Here is a 17,683-nt window from a genome sequence, read left to right as displayed (position 1 = left end):
GTTTTTTCTTGATTGTCCGAATCCAGCAGGGTATACTGATCGGGTACAGTACGATTGTTCAAGGTCCTATATTCCACGCATAGGCGTACGGTCCCATTCTTCTTGCGCACTACTACAATAGGTGAGGCATATGGACTGCGTGATCCTTGAACGATACCGGCCTCCTCCATTTTGTTTAACAGCCTCCTCACATCTTCCACATCTCGGGGTGCGATGCGTCGAGACCGCTCACGGAACGGCGTCGTATCGCTCAATCAGATGGTATGCCGGGCACTGCGACTGCACCCCACATCCATATCGCTTGTAGAAAACACTTCCCGTTGGGTTTCCAACTTGGTCTGCAGACTTCTCTTCCAATCCTCTGGCAGAGGTGAATCTCCGAAATCAAACGCCAACTTCGGGGTTGCCGCATGAACGGTGGCGGCCGGGCGTCTACCTTCTGCCTGTCCCTGTAAGGATGTGCTCACCACAAACAAGACGGGACCGCGGTGCTGAGGTGGGATAGAAAATAACGCCACCCACAGCCACGAGGGCACGTCTTGATTGAAGAGTGGTCTGGGATTCCGGATCGGGGTAGGAGAGGTACGGTAGGTAGAGAGGCCGTTAGCCAAGTCCGGGGTTAGAGAGAGGGACGTTGTCGTTTACCGTAAGCCAGGATCGGGATGCCAGAGGTGCGGAGAGTCGTGTAGCCGTATGCCGAGTTCGGGATGCCAGAGGTACAGGAAGACGTAGCGGAAGCCGGTTCAGTTCACGAGGAGGTCTGCGAAATAGAATAAGGAGGCAGAGAGAGGTGAGAACAACTGGTTCTATGCTCAGCCAACGAGTCTGTGACTCTGCAAGGTATATATAAGAGAGAGGATCCAATAGCAGCGCAGCAAGGTGGAGGTGTGTGGAAAGGCCAGGTTACAGCAGGTATAGGTCCAGAAGGAGTCCCAGGGGAGGAGCCATAAAGCCCAGCAGCCTGACTGTATTTGGTGATGGCCATCAAAAGAGGTGTTGTGCCTTTAAGAGGCGGGAGCGCCTCCGTGTGGCCGCGCCTCCGTGAAGCAGTGCCATCGGCTGCGTGCGCGGACCCACGCCCTGCTCCGAGGGCAGAAGAGAGAGGAAGACGTGCGCGCGCGCGCATAGGAAGAACAGCTGTCGGCGGCTTGCTTCCGGAGTCCACGTGCGCCGCGGGAGACCCAGACGGAGCTGCAGGTAAGTGAGGAGCACGCCGTGAGTGGCGTGACTCCAGGATCCTCACAGTACCCCCCCCTTCAGGGGCGACCTCCGGGCGACCAAGATAAGGCTTGGAGGGATTCTTGCGATGAAAAGCCTGTAGAAGACGAGGTGCGTGAAGATCCCGGTGAGGAATCCATGAACGTTCCTCTGGTCCAAACCCCCTCTAGTGAACCAAGTATTGTACTCCTCTGGAAATTCTAGAATCCAGGACAAACTGCACCTCGTACTCCTGTTGACCTTGAATCATAATCGGACGTGGAGGAGAAGTATTTTTGGATAAGCGAGGACTCCGAAACACTGGTTTAAGTAAGGACACATGGAAGACCGAAGGTATCTTCATAGAAGGTGGAAGACGTAGCTCGTAAGCCACAGGATTAATCCTCCTAACTATGGTAAAGGGACCGAGGAACTTGGGAGCAAGCTTCATGGTAGGAACCTTCAAACGGATATTCCTGGACGAGAGCCATACCCTGTCTCCTGGGGCGAACTCCGGCACTTGGCGTCGAAGTTGATCAGCCTGGAGTTTCTGTCTCCCTGTAGCCACCCTTAAGTTCTCCTGAATCTTAGACCACAAGACCTTCAGGCGAGAGACGTGCTTGTCCACTGCTGGCACCCCTGAGGAGAGAGACGAGAAAGGTGACCGAGACGGATGAAATCCAAAATTTATAAAGAATGGAGATTCTTGGGTAGAATCATTGCGAAGAGAGTTCAGAGCAAACTCGGCCCATGGAAGCAGATCCACCCAGTCCTCCTGTGTATCAGTTATAAAACATCGAAGGTATTGTTCCAGGTTTTGGTTGGCCCTCTCCGTCTGCCCATTGGTCTGTGGATGGTACCCAGAAGAGAACTGAAGCGAAATCCCCAACTTCTGGGAAAAGGCACGCCAAAACCTCGACACGAATTGAGACCCACGATCCGAGACAATAGTAGAAGGTACTCCGTGAAGACGAAAAATCTCCTGAATGAAGACATCTGCCAGCCTGGAGGAATTCAGTAGACCCCTCAAAGGAACAAGGTGCGACTGTTTGGAAAAACGATCGATGACCACCAGAATCGTATTTTTTCCTTTGGATTCTGGAAGCTCTACAATGAAGTCCATAGAAATATGGTTCCAGGGATGGTCTGGAATGGGTAAAGGTAGCAGAAGCCCAGCAGGTCTGACCCGAGGTACCTTGTTGCGAGCGCAAATACTACACGCTTTGACAAACTCCTCAACATCTTTAGCCCTCTCTGGCCACCAGAAGGTACGTTGAACCAGGTCGTTGGTCTTCCGTATCCCTGGGTGTCCTGCTGATTTAGAGGAATGACACCACGAGAGAACCTTCTTGCGGTGTTGAGGTGCCGTGTAGAGTCTTCCCTCCGGAACCTTGAGTCCCTCAGGAGTCCGTGACTGTTCGGATTGAATCTTGCCCATGATATCAAACGAATTAGCGGACAGGATACAACTAGAAGGAATAATAGACTCAAGCTGCTCCTCAGACCTGTCCTCCGCCAGGAACTGTCGCGATAGGGCGTCCGCCTTTAGATTCTTGGAGCCAGGAATGAAGGAGATGAGAAAATTAAATCGTGAAAAAAACAAAGCCCAGCGGGCTTGTCGAGCGTTCAAACGCCGTGCCCCTTCTAGGTAGAGGAGATTCTTATGATCCGTCAGAATGGTAATGGGTGTCTCAGTACCCTCTAAGAAATGTCTCCACTCCTCTAAAGCCAACTTGATCGCCAAAAGCTCCCTATTCCCGACATCATAATTCCGTTCAGCGGACGAAAATCTCTTCGAGAAAAACGCACATGGGTGCAGTCTGGCTAAGGGAGATGTTCTCTGGGACAGAACAGCCCCAGCCCCAATGTCCGATGCATCCACCTCCAAGGTAAATGGGAGTTTAGGATCTGGGTGGGTGAGGATGGGAGCAGACACAAAAGCATTCTTTAGCAGATCAAACGCCCTTATGGCGGTCTCCGACCAAGATGAAGGATCTGCACCCTTCTTGGTGAGGGCAGTTATGGGAGATATTCGTAGTGGCCGTCATGGGTGTTAAAAGCAGTCTTCCACTCGTCCCCCTCTCGTATCCTTACTAAATTGTAGGCACCTCTTAGATCCAGCTTAGAAAAGATAGTTGCTCCCTGGAGACGGTCGAAGAGTTCCGGAATCAAAGGCAGAGGGTAGCGATTTTTACGAGTGATATTATTCAAACCCCGGTAGTCTATGCATGGGCGGAGAGAACCGTCCTTTTTCTTGACAAAGAAGAAGCCTGCTCCGACCGGGGAAGACGATTTCCTGATGAAACCCCTCTCTAAGTTCTCAGCAATGTAAGTGTTCATGGCCCTTGTCTCTGGGAGAGAGAGAGGATAGGATCTTGCCCTGGGAAGAGGTGCGCCCGGAAGTAGGTCAATAGGACAATCAAAAGAACGGTGCGGAGGTAGAACCTCGGAACGTGCCTTGTCGAATACATCACGGAATTCCCAGTACACAGAGGGTAAGGAGTTAATCTTCTCAGATAGGGTAGACAATCCACCAATCCTCTGGAAAATCTGGGTACATGTCTTGGCACAAGAAGGAGCCCACTGGATGGGTTCCTGATCCGTCCAGTCGATGCGAGGATTATGAAGTTGAAGCCAAGGAAGACCCAAAATCAGCTCAGCAGGAGTGTGGATTACATCGAGGGTAATGATCTCCGTATGGACGTTGACGAACTGCAGTAGAAGAGGCACCGTCTGTAGCGTGATAAATGCTGGTTTAAGCGGTCGACCGTCAATGGCCTCCAGTCCTACCGGCGTCCTCCTGTTGATCAAAGGGATATTGTTCAGTCTAGCAAAAGTCTCATCAATGAAATTACCTGCAGAACCGGAGTCAATGAACGCTCGTGCCTGAGTGTGAAACCCCTCTCCAGAAAGTGTAATGGGCAAGATTATCCTGGTGGGAATGGGACATCCCGGTAACAATGCACCATGTGGGAAGCTGGTGGTCGTAGGCATTCGATTATGCTGGTACTGTACACACCTGTTGGCTCAAGGAGATCTGGGCCTCCGCTAGATGGGAGCCTGGGGTAATAGTTATAGTACTGGAAGCGCCTCCACTTACCCAGGATCCCCAATGAGTAAGATTCCCCTGGGCAAGAACAATAACAACACACATCAGATTGTAACTATACAACCTTATCTTGTAGGCAAAGCAATAACACACATATAGTACACGATATACTCTTAACCCTTACTTGCAATATAACACCTGTGGCTCGGCCACTCTCATAAAGAGAAATGTCACTGTCCCGTCACCGCTTGCCCCCACACCGTGTCCATATAACTAAGGATATGTATATAGGCTCAGTCCTTTGGCCACTCCACCTAGTGTCCCCAAAGAGTGTTCCCTAAGGCAGGATCAGCGCCTGTTGACTGGTGTTGGTGCACTTAGTAAATACCTTCTGGTCACTGCGGTGACCGGCAACAACTTCACAAAGGATCCGCCGATCCAGCGCAGTCTCTCACGAGTAATGGATGATGCACAGCAGCCTGGGCCCAAACGACTGTAACCAACCGCAGCTCCGCAACACTGTGTCCCTATCTGTCTATGCAAGCTATGGTGACTCAGGGAATACACTGGGGCCTGAGGGGGAATCTGCCTACGTAGGTGGGTCACTGACCCCCTGCACACACACTACCTCTTCCCTTGCTCCTCCGGTGCCCTCTGGCTAGCGTGGTCTCTCCCCCACGCTTCCCTTTCCTGCCTCCCGCGATCCTTGCACTCCTATTCGCTCCCTGGCATCAGGTGACTTCGCAGAGGCTCCTGTGAGTTGTAGTTTACTTGTTAAGTCTCATCTGATTGGCCGGCCGTCGCGCGCTTTGCACTGCGCATGCGCGAACCCTCTCTGCTCTGACAGCCGCTCCTGACTATTGTGCAACAACATGGTGGCGCCCTGTGCTGCCGGGCCGCGGCGGAACCTTCCAAACCCTTCCTCCAGATACACGCTGCAGCGAAGGTAGACGCAAACTGAGACATCCCTACACCAGTATGCTGCGGCAAGTGCCTCGTCGTTCCATTGAGTTTCTGCGACGAGGGTGCGGAACGCTATTGCATACTTAGCAGCAGATCTTCGAGCCTGTGTGATATGAAACAAAGAAAAAGCGACCGTCCCCCGACGTGCGGGAGTGTCAAACACTTGTTGAAATTCATGCCTAAATTCTGGGTAATCTTGGGTCAACTCAGGTTTGTGCTCCCAGAGGGGAGGAGCCCAAGCGAGGGCATCACCGGTGAGTAAGGCGTAAATGTAGGCCACCTTGGTACGGCCGGTAGGAAAAGAGAGGGGGACATTTCAAATTGAACCTCGCATTGGTTTAGGAATCCACGGCAAGCGAGAGGGTCCCCATCATACCGGTTGGGAGGTGGTATACGTGGTCCTGAGTTACCGTAGGTCACTGAGACAGAAGGTGACGGGGCCACTGAGGTTTCCTGGAGAGACAGATTAGCAAGTTGTTGCGAGACAGTGGTCAGTTGGTTACTGACAAATTGTAAATGTTCCAAGGAAACACCTTGACCCACCGCAGGGGGGTCTGCATTTATTGGGCTCTGCATAATGTAACGCCTGTATGCCCGCAGACCTGGCCAGTCCCCAGTACTGAGGTGGGTAAGGTTATAACATGCACCCACAGCAGTGAGGGCGTGCTCAGAGCGTGGTAGTGCATTGCCGGGCCTGTTGAGAAAAGATTAGCAGATACTTGCAACGTCGAGGGTGCCAGAGTTTGGATAGTAATGTCCGTGTGCCAGAATTCAGGGGTAACAGAGAGCAGCGTGGTGATGTCCGTAAGCCAGTGTTCAGGAATAGGAGAAGGCTGCGAAGTCGTATCCGAATGCAGGGTTCAAGGGCAGGAGAAAGCAGGGTAATCCAATTCAAAGCAGAGTTCAAGCCAGGGAGATCCAAAGGTAAGCAGGGACAGGAACCAGCGCTGAAAGGGACAGGAGAGCCAAGCATAGAGACTGCACATACGGGGGTCACAAGAAGCTATGCAGAGCAATGAGCCAGAGAACAGGTAGGGATTATAAAGGAGGGAGCACAGGGTTGAGTGAGAGGTTGCAGGGATAGGTCAGAAGGAGTGAGGGAGGAGACAGGTGAATCAGACAGGGATATGGCTTGTACACTATGGGGGGCGGAGCCAGGGCTCTGGGAAGGCCTATATTTGGAGCGTGTTCGCGCGCCCTCTGAAAGGGTTGGATGTGCGCGCACAGTGTGTGCCGAGTAGCGTCGCGCCGCGGGGGCGCTCGCCAAGGAAGGCGAGGGGGCAGGAGAAGCGGCTGAAGCAGGTAATGTGACAGGAGAAGGAATAGAGCGACGCCGCGAGCAGTGAGTGCCGCGGAGATCGGGAGTTTGGGGATAAGTGCGCACCTTGCGGAGAACGTGCGTGACAGCTGGCCGCGCGTCCGGACATGCCGCAGAGGAACGGGTGCGGGAGGAGGAAGGGAGAGATGAACGAGGAGGCAAGGGAGAATAGTCAGAGGCAGGGGAAACAGGGGTGATGGGGACACATTGGGAAGCAGGAATACCCTGAACCGTCACACTCACACTTCTGATAGGGTCAGTATTCTGTGAATGAAAGTTAGAGGTATTATAACCAATTGCGCCCATCAGATAGGTGGTTCTCCATGGTGTTCTCCAAGGTCTCTCATAGTTCTCCAGTCCTCAAAGATTCTCAGATTCTAAGTGTCCAGATTCAAGTCTCCAGCAAGAAAAGGGCCGCTTCAGCGAAAGCTGCCTGGAATATTTTCTGTCCTGTTTTTGCAACTGTTATCAGGGTGAGGATTCCCTGCAATTAGGAGAGGCTAGGGTGTTACCCCAATTCCCAAGTAAGTGTGTCTTTTTGCTGTAGTTTGTGTAACATGGTGTGTTTGCCTTTTCCTGTGAATAAATTTACAATTTATTTCATTAACTCGTTTTGCTCAATGCATGATCTTGGTAAAAGGTTTAAATTGCCTGGTCTCCCGTGACAAGGATGATGTAGTTTATTTTATATTTGTGATGTCATCGCAGGTCACCACAATATCTCTCTCCCTGAACTGAATTTTTACACGTGGATATAGGGGGCAGAAAGTGATTGTCATTGTAACATCCAGCACTCTGCAGTGCAGTCCAGCAGTCATACTTGTCAATAGGAATGCACACAGGGGACCAACCCCCAAAGGAGAAACGTTCAGACCTATAACTAGCTACAGGAACCTTTCAAAGTCCCATCTCTCAACCCTGCTCAACTAGAAACACCCTGCTAAATCGATTCTCTCTTCGATGGAAATTCTTATCTTACTCATCTTCTTCTTCTTCCTCCTCTGCGTTTTAATCTACCAAGCCTACTACTTCTCCCAAGAACACAAGGTGTAGGAGTCTCAACGGTACTTCAGAGATCAGACCTTTAGACAAAAGCTTGCTCCTTACACGTAAGATCCACCTACAGGAACCTGTCAAAGTCCAATCTCTCAACCCTGCACAATTAGAAGCACCCTGCTAAATCGATTCTCTCTCCGATGGAAATTCTTATCTTACTCATCTTCTTCTTCTTCATCCTCTGCGTTTTAATCTACCAAGCCTACTACTTCTCCCAAGAGCACAAGGTGTAGGAGTCTCAACGGTACTTCAGAGATCAGACCTTTAGACAAAAGCTTGCTCCTTACACGTAAGATCCACCTACAGGAACCTGTCAAAGTCCAATCTCTCAACCCTGCACAATTAGAAGCACCCTGCTAAATCGATTCTCTCTCCAATGGCAATTATTATCATACTCGTCATCCTTTTCTTAATCCTCGTCGTCGCCCTTATCCTTTTATCCTACCAAGCCTACCGCTTATCCCTCGAGCACAGTATGTAGGTGATACTGAGTCTCAACGGCACTTCAGAGATCAGACCTTTAGACAAAAGCTTGCTCCTGGTCCGCCTTACACGTAAGATCTTACAATCAAAATAGTGACAGGTAAACCGAGGTGAGTCCCTTCCAGGTTGGCTCCATGTTTATAGTGATAGGTGTTGAATAGTTATACTTAACTCCTTTGTAACCAGAGAAGCCTGCAATGCAATAGAATGTGAAAGAGTTAGTACAGATCCATGCTCCTTTGGTCAATGTGAGTTAGAGAAGAGAAAGTTCTGGCTGCCATATTACCCTCCTCACCCTTGATTCTACACAGATTATGAAGGTCAATATAGAGATAACTGCAAAGACGCAAGATTAGCCCTCTGCTGCTATCCTGATCGTCTATCTAGACCGGACACAGGACCTCCCTGTAAGTACATCATAGGTCATTCATATATGCACAATTTGCACCTGATCAGTGATGGCAACCTGAAAATGGAAGGTTTTTAAGATTTAGGAAGTGGCAGCCAATGCAGATAAGCACTACAGTAGTTGGGTGGCCATACATACATAGAATAGGTCCTTCTATAGAATGGTCACCCAGCTGGTTATTTGTTGCACTAGTCCTGTTGATCGGAAGATCCCTCTGACTAAAAGATGTGTACCGCACAGACATGTTTACGTTGACCTGTCCCTTTACTATATATATATACATATATATATATAGAATCCAATGCACAGCCGGCACATCATATGCAAGTAAATAAGTTTTGGTGCTTATCCCATAAAGCAATAACAGACCATACGATACCGGTTGCAACACGACATCAAGGGACAGCACGCAGGTAAGTAAATCATAAATTTTCTATATTTGTCTTCTATCTGTGTGCTGTCCATTGATGTCGTGTTGCAACCAGTATTGTATGGTCTATATATATATATCTATATATATCTATATATATATAGATATATATATATATAGATATATATCTCATCACATATGTCCTAGGCGAAAAAGAAAAACAAACGAGAAGGGGGAGGAAAAAATAAAAAATTAAATAAGTAGATCCCACACCATATGTAAAGTGGAGAGGCACTAGCAGTTGGTTTGGATGTCTGAAAAATATATACAGGCATACTCCGCTTTAAGTACACTCACTTTAAGTACACTCGCGAGTAAGTACATATCGCCCAATAGGCAAACGGCAGCTCACGCATGCGCCTGTCAGCACGTCCTGAACAGCAATACCGGCTCCCTACCTGTACCGAAGTTGTGCGCAAGCGGGGAGACTATAGAGCCTGTTACAAATGCGTTATTTATATCAGTTATGCACATATATGATGATTGCAGTACAGTACATGCATCGATAAGTGGAAAAAAGTAGTGCTTCACTTTAAGTACATTTTCGCTTTACATACATGCTCCGGTCCCATTGCGTACGTTAATGCGGGGTATGCCTGTATGTCGACTTGTCTCTGTGTCCAATTGTAGATATGGATCTGCTTATGAACAATACCACATCCGTAGAAACTATTAATCAAACCACCGACAGGATAGGTATCAAGGCTTGATAATGTTGTAATAATCAGTGCAGGGATGAGATGGATAGTATCCTTCTTGAATATATTTATTAAAAAATCTTTGTAACCAACAAATGGTATGCAATAATAAAACATGCAATTTATGCAGTCATTGAGAGAGGATCGCAGATAATTTGCTGTATGTGGAGCTGAAGTCCCAATATTAATAAAAGTCTTTTAAAAGACTAACTATATCCTTAGGACACCGTTCATTTCACATAGAATGTAGATTTAATGTGAGTCCTAGTTGTTCACCTTAACCACTCTGATGATCTTCTGGGTGGTGGATCTGGGACAAAACTGCTAGCTTGCAGTGCAGTATGTAGGACGCAGTTGAGGGAGAGGGGGAGAGAGGAGGGGAAGGGGCTATCCTGCCTCTCCTTCCTTCCTATCCGTCTATTCACTCACCCCTCTTCACGATACCCATCTGGGGGATTCCGGATCAGAGTCCTTCAGCGACTCCAGACGCACGGCTTTCCTCCTGCTAACCCAACCTCACTCACCGCTTCCGTATCACGTGGGGTTGTTTGATCACGTTGCGCGAGGTCTCCGACTTTGGAATTACTCCGTCTCAAGCTCCATCCACACTGTAGCCTATTCCACTCTCCGGCTACCAGCTCTGACAATCTGCATCGTTATTGGTCACGTGACAGAGATCAGGTGGGGCAGCTCATTCCGGATGTGAGGTCATGCGTGTATAGTCACGTGACAAAAGGTAACGCTTTGTGCATTTTTTTGCATATTTTTTGCCTAAAGCGATAAAAGAAAGACAAAAGCGACTGAACTCGAACACATATTGTATACAGTATTGAGATAACAATATAAAAACAGGTCAAAAGACAAAGGACCGATGTTTCAATCCCATACTGGGGCCGTCATATCTCACAAACGGAACACTTTTGTCATGAAAACTTCATGCAAATGTTTCTTTCTTTTATTTGTATGTTTTTGCGTATCTTATTTTTATAGCAAATACAAATATCACTTGGGAGCACATTCATATGTCTCAGGCAGGTCTGCAACCCTATCTTTCCCCATTATCTCTTAGGCTGCGCTTATAGTAATAGCGACGGTGACGTGCTCGTGACGCTGAAGTCACACGCCGCCGTTGCTATAGCGAAAGTTGCACTCGAGTAGTGCGATTTCGCTGGCGGCAAGGGGCGGTGACGTCAGCAAGAGGGAAGGCACAAAAGGCAAGATGGAGATATTCTCCAAAGCGGAGTAGGCCTTTATTTTGTTTATTTTTAATGTTTTGCCGTGTTAAAGGAACAGGCGCAATAAAGCCTTATTATAGTTTCAGAGATGGGGGAGTGTACCTGAGACAGGTACACAAGGTCCCTTATATTGGCGCACAGCAGACCCTTATAATATACTATGGTCAGGGGTGAATGAATATGTACAAAGCACAAGAAAAATAAAAAAAGTTTATTAAATATTTTACAATGTTGTGTGGTGTAATTCACTTGGATAAAAATAGACTGGATAAGTCTATACTACTACTGGGTATCCCTAGTCGGTGCCAGTGTGGGATAGTGATCTCATGTCAAATGGCTCAAAATAGGAAGTTTTTGAGACAGAGTGTTAAAGATCAATGCATACAAATGTTTACTGATATTCAGCCAAATCTTGATTGTATGGTAGCTGCCTGCACTGATGTAATGTGCTGATATGCAAAGGCTAAAATCCACAGCTAAACAGCACCAAAGTGACTACCTATGTCTGGGCTGAGCATATAGTTCTCAGCCGTGCTGTCTCGTGTGGTAAGAGAATCCTACAGCGCGTGTGTCACGTGGATGTTGTCGGAAAAATCGTGAGGGCAGATGAGATTCATGCGTATGTGAGGCTAGGTAGGTGAATTATAATTGCTATACCCTGCTTTGAGTATAGGTATCTCTAGAGTTCATAAGAGATGTGTAGCTGTATGGTCAATGCTGTATATCTCCAGAACTGAAAGACAGATAGCCTAGCACTGTTGTACTTATGGGTAAAAGACTCTCTTACTGCGCATGTGTCGCAATGTTCCGGTGCAGCTAAGGTAATGCCTTGCGCTGATAGGGCACGTTAGAAAAATTTGGCATTGAAAAACGGGACAGGTTTTTTCCTATAGTAATTGTAGAGTCACCCTGTATACAATTATATATATATAATTGCTATACCCTGCTTTGAGTATAGGTATCTCTAGAGTTCATAAGAGATGTGTAGCTGTATGGTCAATGCTGTATATCTCCAGAACTGAAAGACAGATAGCCTAGCACTGTTGTGCTTATGGGTAAGAGACTCTCTTACTGCGCATGTGTCGCAATGTTCCGGTGCAGCTAAGGTAATGCCTTGCGCTGATAGGGCACGTTAGAAGAATTTGGCATTGAAAAACGGGGCAGGTTTTTTCTTATAGTAATTGTAGAGTCACCCTGTATATCAGATGGAAGGTCCAGCTGGTGTAAGTATCATGATTCTATTAGGTCAAATCACCATACAGAGATGTGGTCTTATACAGGTATACGTGCATCCTGTCTCTGCTACAGTTCTGATATGGATCGAAGTGTCACCATGCACCCTGTTTGTGTGCTAATATTGATCTCTGAGACCCTTTGTAACTGAGGGAATCATTGCCAGCTCGCATATGTTATATATAGTTTGTGTGTGAGCACAGGGAGCACTGTCAAAGTTGTATCAGTGCAGGACACCTCTTTAAGTGGGTGTATCAAGGAGTGCACGATCTAAATATCAAGTAAAGATGCCATGAGAAGCACTAAAGGTTTAAGCAGTACTGTTAGGTAATACATAAGTAGTAGTGTGTCGGCAAAGACCCCTTAGTACTCCTTATTATAGTTTCACCTTAAAAACGGTCTTCATTGCGTAACTCTGCACACATCTCTTACACTGTTATTTTTATATGAATACATCTCACCACTATACAGGGAGAGCGGATCATTACAATAATGGAGGCGCTCTCTCTGCCTCTTGTGAGATTTTCTCCGTTAGTCTCTAGCTCACATTTTATTAAATATTTAGCACACGGATACTTAATTTGGCGACATTTCCAAATTTGCACACAAACTTTGCATATCGCACCAATTCAGTATTAAAAAATGGTCTGATCAATATGGCAAAATGTGCCTGTGAAACACTTTGCCGACATTTGCTCGGAAACTGCATTGATGCACTGTAATGAATAAGCCCCACAATGTCACTAGGTTGGTTTGGTCCTGTATGGACTGTGTCCAGAACTAAAGGGGAAAGTGGCCTCTAACCCATCCAATCAACTAACAAAGCAATGGTATAGACATGTTAATCCATTAAGGAAATGTTTCCTTTTTTGTTACCCCGAAATTAAGTGTGCCATTTTGGGTATGTTTTTTTTCCTAAAGACAGACGATCATTAGCTGCCTCAAATAGCAATTTTTCTCAAGGTAATACTTTTATGATGTAGTGTCTCAATATAATTCGTCATCATCCTAGAATCCTTGAATATTCCTACAATAGTTAAGTAATAATTGTCACGATAGCTTATGACAGGCTGTAATTTACACCAAAATAACTGGGTTTGAACTGAACGAGGCTCAGATATAATAACTGAACGAGGCAAAGATATAACCTTTGGATAGGTGAACACACAATATAGTACAGTAACAGGCAAGAAGTACACTTACTTTGGGGATGGGGGATGAAAAGTATTTTGCATAGCAATTCTCCAGCAATCAGGTACAATCAAGATGGTATCAGAAGACAATGGGTATAGGGATTACCACAGTTTATATATCTTTTGTAACGTAATTGTATTGTAATTGTAATGCCAGCCAGTCTACCAGTTGGGATTTCTGGCAGGATACTCTTTGTTGAGAGGTGTAAAAGGTGACACTTACAGACTGCTCTGGTTTGAGTCATCTCCGCCCTCATGTAAACAGTGGAGGTGATAAACTCCTTTGAACAGCACTTAAATTCTAGACATTAGGACGCTTCCCTGGCCATCTGCTGTCCTTTGTCCAAAGGAATTTCCTCTGGGTTTTGTCCCTGCCTAGGGATACAGTGTTATAAGTAAAACACAAACATATTAAAAGATCCGGTTCCGTTGGGCTCAGCGGGTCCAAACTTCCCAGTTCTCAATGCCGGAACTGGGACACCATGTGGTCCAATTTGTGACCCGCTAGGACCTCTGGAACCGGAGTTACACAAATACACCTAAAACCGTTAGCTATTTTAATACAATAAACTGCGCTGTAAATGAAATCACGGTTTTTCACTAAATCCCCATTGAAAACAACGGGCTTTGCCGCCATAGACTTTCAATGGCAAACCGCCGCCATTGGTGGCTATGGGAATCCGCCGCCATAGACTTTCAACGGGGCAACGCCGCCGTTGAAGTCAATGGGGTTTTTCCGCCATAGCCGGTCAATGGAGATTGGCCGCCATTGGAGTCTATGGGAAAAGTCCCAAACTTTCAAGGGGGTCCATACTCCGTCGGGTTGGTCCAAGAGGGTCAAGGATGGTTCTGCAGCCATGCCGGAGCAGTGACTACAGGTACCCCAAACCCTGGCACCCTGGACCCTCCGGAACCAGAGATATGGATTCATAGATTTCAACTTTTCACACTTAGACGTTTTCTTGAGCTGTTTCTGCCGCAGCCATCGGAACCTATGGCGCGACCCGCTCTATCGGTACGACCCTTCTCAGGGTTCCAGGATTCGGGGACCCGGTTGTGGTCGAGTGGGGGGAGGCCTAGGAACTCGGAGCGAAAATAATTTTATTTCTAGGTGCTCTAGAACTGTTTATTCCCACGCCACTTAACGTTGAAATTGACTGCGGTTTTGCGGTTTGGACGGCAGCCAACTCGTTCCTGGAAAGCGCCGTCGAGGAATCTCCATTGAAGTCAATGGGCCCATTGACTTAAATGGGAAACCGTCGCTCCTCCTCTCGGACGCCACCTGCTGGTCTTCACAGGAAACAGGACTAAAACAGCAAGATTCGCCACTGAAACGCATGGAGCTCCAATGGCGGCCTATGGGACCCTGCAAAATGGTGCCTGAAAAGGCGGGAAAATTACACAAAGGGCTATAATCATTAAAGAACTATTAACCCTTGTACTCCCGGATGGATCCCAGTGTATGTGTGTTGCAGACACCGATATAACCAGACATTACAATAAAACATGGGAACAGGGGTATATACATTTACATGTCATAACAAGGGTTAAATCACATTGCTGGACCGCAGCCCAGTTAACCCATTGTCTCCCTGGTGAGGTCAGGGGATGGCCAAATGGCCGCCCGAAGTCTCACGCCGGCCAGGGTAGGGTCTGTCTTCACTGCCTCCCTAAACTGGGCTCCTAAGTCTGGCCACCCCCCAGTCATGTCATTGTCCGGAGAATGGGGAAGGGTGAGGGGGAACAGTAAGTCAGCCTGTGGTTGCAACTGATCCTGGCTTACCTCCCCGGGCTCCTCTGCGCCCTCCGCTAACGTTGGTCCCAAAGGCTGGGGGACTGGAGTGGCCACCACAGACATTGCTGCTGTCTGGCTCCGGGTAACCGCCGCCACTGCAGCGGGCTTGGGCACACGGTCGTAGGTGCAGGTCATCGGTCCCAGGTCGTTGCCCAAAAGAATTTCAGCATCCACCTCCCGCACACCCTTGCCCTCCCCCCAATCCAAAAAGATTCGGGCCACCTGCAAGAAACGTGGCTCTCCGTCAGCCACAGTGATCTGCATCCCAGGGCCTGGGAGCAATTTCTCTGGCCGGACCATATCAGGTCGGACCAGGGTCACTGCAGCTCCTGAATCCAGCAAGCCGCCTGGTTGCCGGTCACCGACTATGACCGGAGTGAGATGTTTGCTCCGTCCGTCCGTCTGCTGCAGGTCTACGTTGAGATGTCCTCCGCTCCTGGCTGTAGGCACCGATGAAACCGGGATAGGGGTGACATGGGACGTCTCGCTGGGAGTTGTTTCCATGACCGGTCCTGGTTCTTTGGTGGAAGCCACCCGCACGCGGGCTACCGGCTTCGCAGCTGGGGTGCGTTGCCCCTGATGGGGTCTGTTGGAACGCAGGGGTTCCGGGCAATCTGGTCTGATGTGACCAGTGCTGTTACAGTTGTAGCACCGGCGCTCATGCCGGAGCTCTCCCGCCTTCTGTGGACTGCTGCCCGCAGGCGGCTTCTGAGTCCATTGGGGGGTACTAGCAGATTTCTTGGCTGGCGCCGGAGCTTTGGCTGGTGCCTTGGTGGTCATCTGGGCTCGGCTGACCACATAGTCGTCTGCAAGCCTCGCCGCCTCTGTGTAAGTCTTGGGCTTTTTGTCATACACCCCAGCCCTCACCGCCGGCGGGCACTGCTGCATGAGCTGCTCCTGAAAGATGAGGTCCAGCAGGCGTTGGTAAGTCCTAGCCTCATAGCCCTCCACCCAGCGGATCCCGTATAAAGCCATGCGGGTCACATAGGTGACGTTGGACTCCTGAGGGTGCCTCTCCTCCAGCCGGAATTTACCCCGGTAAGCTTCAGGGGTAAAACCGTGCTGAAATAGCAATAGTTCTTTCAGGTGGTCATAATCATCAGCATACTCCTCTGGAAGCGCCATCATCGTCTGTTTAGCCAAGCCGGAAAGTCAGGGGTTCAAGCGTGCAACCCTATGCTGGGGAAGCACCCTGTACCGCTGGCACTGCGTTTCAAAGTTCTTTAAAAAACTGTCGATCTGATCAGTGCCTTCCACGTACTTGGTGAGACTGTGCTTGTCCAGTTGGAGTTCATCTTTGCGGGGTTGGACCTGAGGGCAATAAGCGGGTCTGTTCACTGCCATAGAGATAAACTGTAGCCGCTCCTCCGGTGTCCCTCGGTCTCCCCACGTCGTAATCAGTGCCAACATTTCAGGGGTAAACGGACTGGTAGCCGCAGCCACCCGTCACCCTCCTGTTGCACTGGTCCCGGGAGGTGCACTTGTCCCCTCCCCGGGATTCTGCCACCCCGGCACTGTAATTTACACCAAAATAACTGGGTTTGAACTGAACGAGGCTTTGATATAATAAAGTATATTTATTCCTTTGGATAGGGGAACACACAATATAGTACAGTAACAGGCAAGAAGTACACTTACTTTGGGGATGGGGGATGAGAAGTATGTTGCATAGCAATTCTCCAGCAATCAGGTACAATCAAGATGGTATCAGAAGACAATGGGTATAGGGATTACCACAGTTTATATATCTTTTGTAACCCTATCCCTAACATTAAGTACAGGTGATTGGTTCACAATTACCTGTAGCCACTCTTTAACGTGGGAACACATTTTGATACATGCCCCCCTGCTAGTTGGCACATGCGCATTAGAACTCTGGGGTCTCATTTCTGTAGCCCCACATTTGCATCAGGAATGCCAGCCAGTCTACCAGTTGGGATTTCTGGCAGGATACTCTTTGTTGAGAGGTGTAAAAGGTGACACTTACAGACTGCTCTGGTTTGAGTCATCTCCGCCCTCATGTAAACAGTGGAGGTGATAAACTCCTTTGAACAGCACTTAAATTCTAGACATTAGGACGCTTCCCTGGCCATCTGCTGTCCTTTGTCCAAAGGAATTTCCTTTGGGTTTTGTCCCTGCCTAGGGATACAGTGTTATAAGTAAAACACAAACATATTAAAAGATCCGGTTCCGTTGGGCTCAGCGGGTCCAAACTTCCCAGTTCTCAATGCCGGAACTGGGACACCATGTGGTCCAATTTGCGACCCGCTAGGACCTCTGGAACCGGAGTTACACAAATACACCTAAAACCGTTTCCTATTTTAATACAATAAACTCCGCTGTAAATGAAATCCCGGTTTTTCACTAAATCCCCATTGAAAACAACGGGCTTCGCTGTCATAGACTTTCAATGGCAAACCGCCGCCGTTGGCAGCTATGGGAATCCGCCGCCATAGACTTTCAACGGGGCAACGCCGCCGTTGAAGTCAATGGGGTTTTTCCACCATAGCCGGTCAATGGAGATTGGCCGCCATTGGAGTCTATGGGAAAAGTCCCGAACTTTCAAGGGGGTCCATACTCCGTCAGGTTGGTCCAAGAGGGTCAAGGATGGTTCTGCAGCCATG

The 17,683-nt window shown here is 48.4% G+C and overlaps 1 protein-coding gene across 1 annotated transcript in view; it reads left to right on the top strand.

Annotated features, from left to right (window-relative positions):
- Positions 1–213: 213 nt before the first annotated feature.
- Positions 214–17,683, top strand: part of LOC142490744 (extended synaptotagmin-1-like) — a 40,453-nt gene continuing 22,983 nt past the window's right edge. The window contains exons 1-4 of the mRNA XM_075593161.1: positions 214–370; positions 4,107–4,203; positions 5,420–5,463; positions 8,454–8,473. Coding sequence (XP_075449276.1) covers positions 214–370; positions 4,107–4,203; positions 5,420–5,463; positions 8,454–8,473 — 318 coding nt within the window. The remainder of the gene's footprint in view (positions 371–4,106; positions 4,204–5,419; positions 5,464–8,453; positions 8,474–17,683) is intronic.

This window comes from Ascaphus truei, chromosome 3 (assembly GCF_040206685.1).
Source record: "Ascaphus truei isolate aAscTru1 chromosome 3, aAscTru1.hap1, whole genome shotgun sequence".
Classification (NCBI taxonomy): domain Eukaryota; kingdom Metazoa; phylum Chordata; class Amphibia; order Anura; family Ascaphidae; genus Ascaphus; species Ascaphus truei.
The sequence above is the reverse complement of the archived record's forward strand: the minus strand, read 5'-3'. Positions and strand labels throughout refer to the sequence as shown.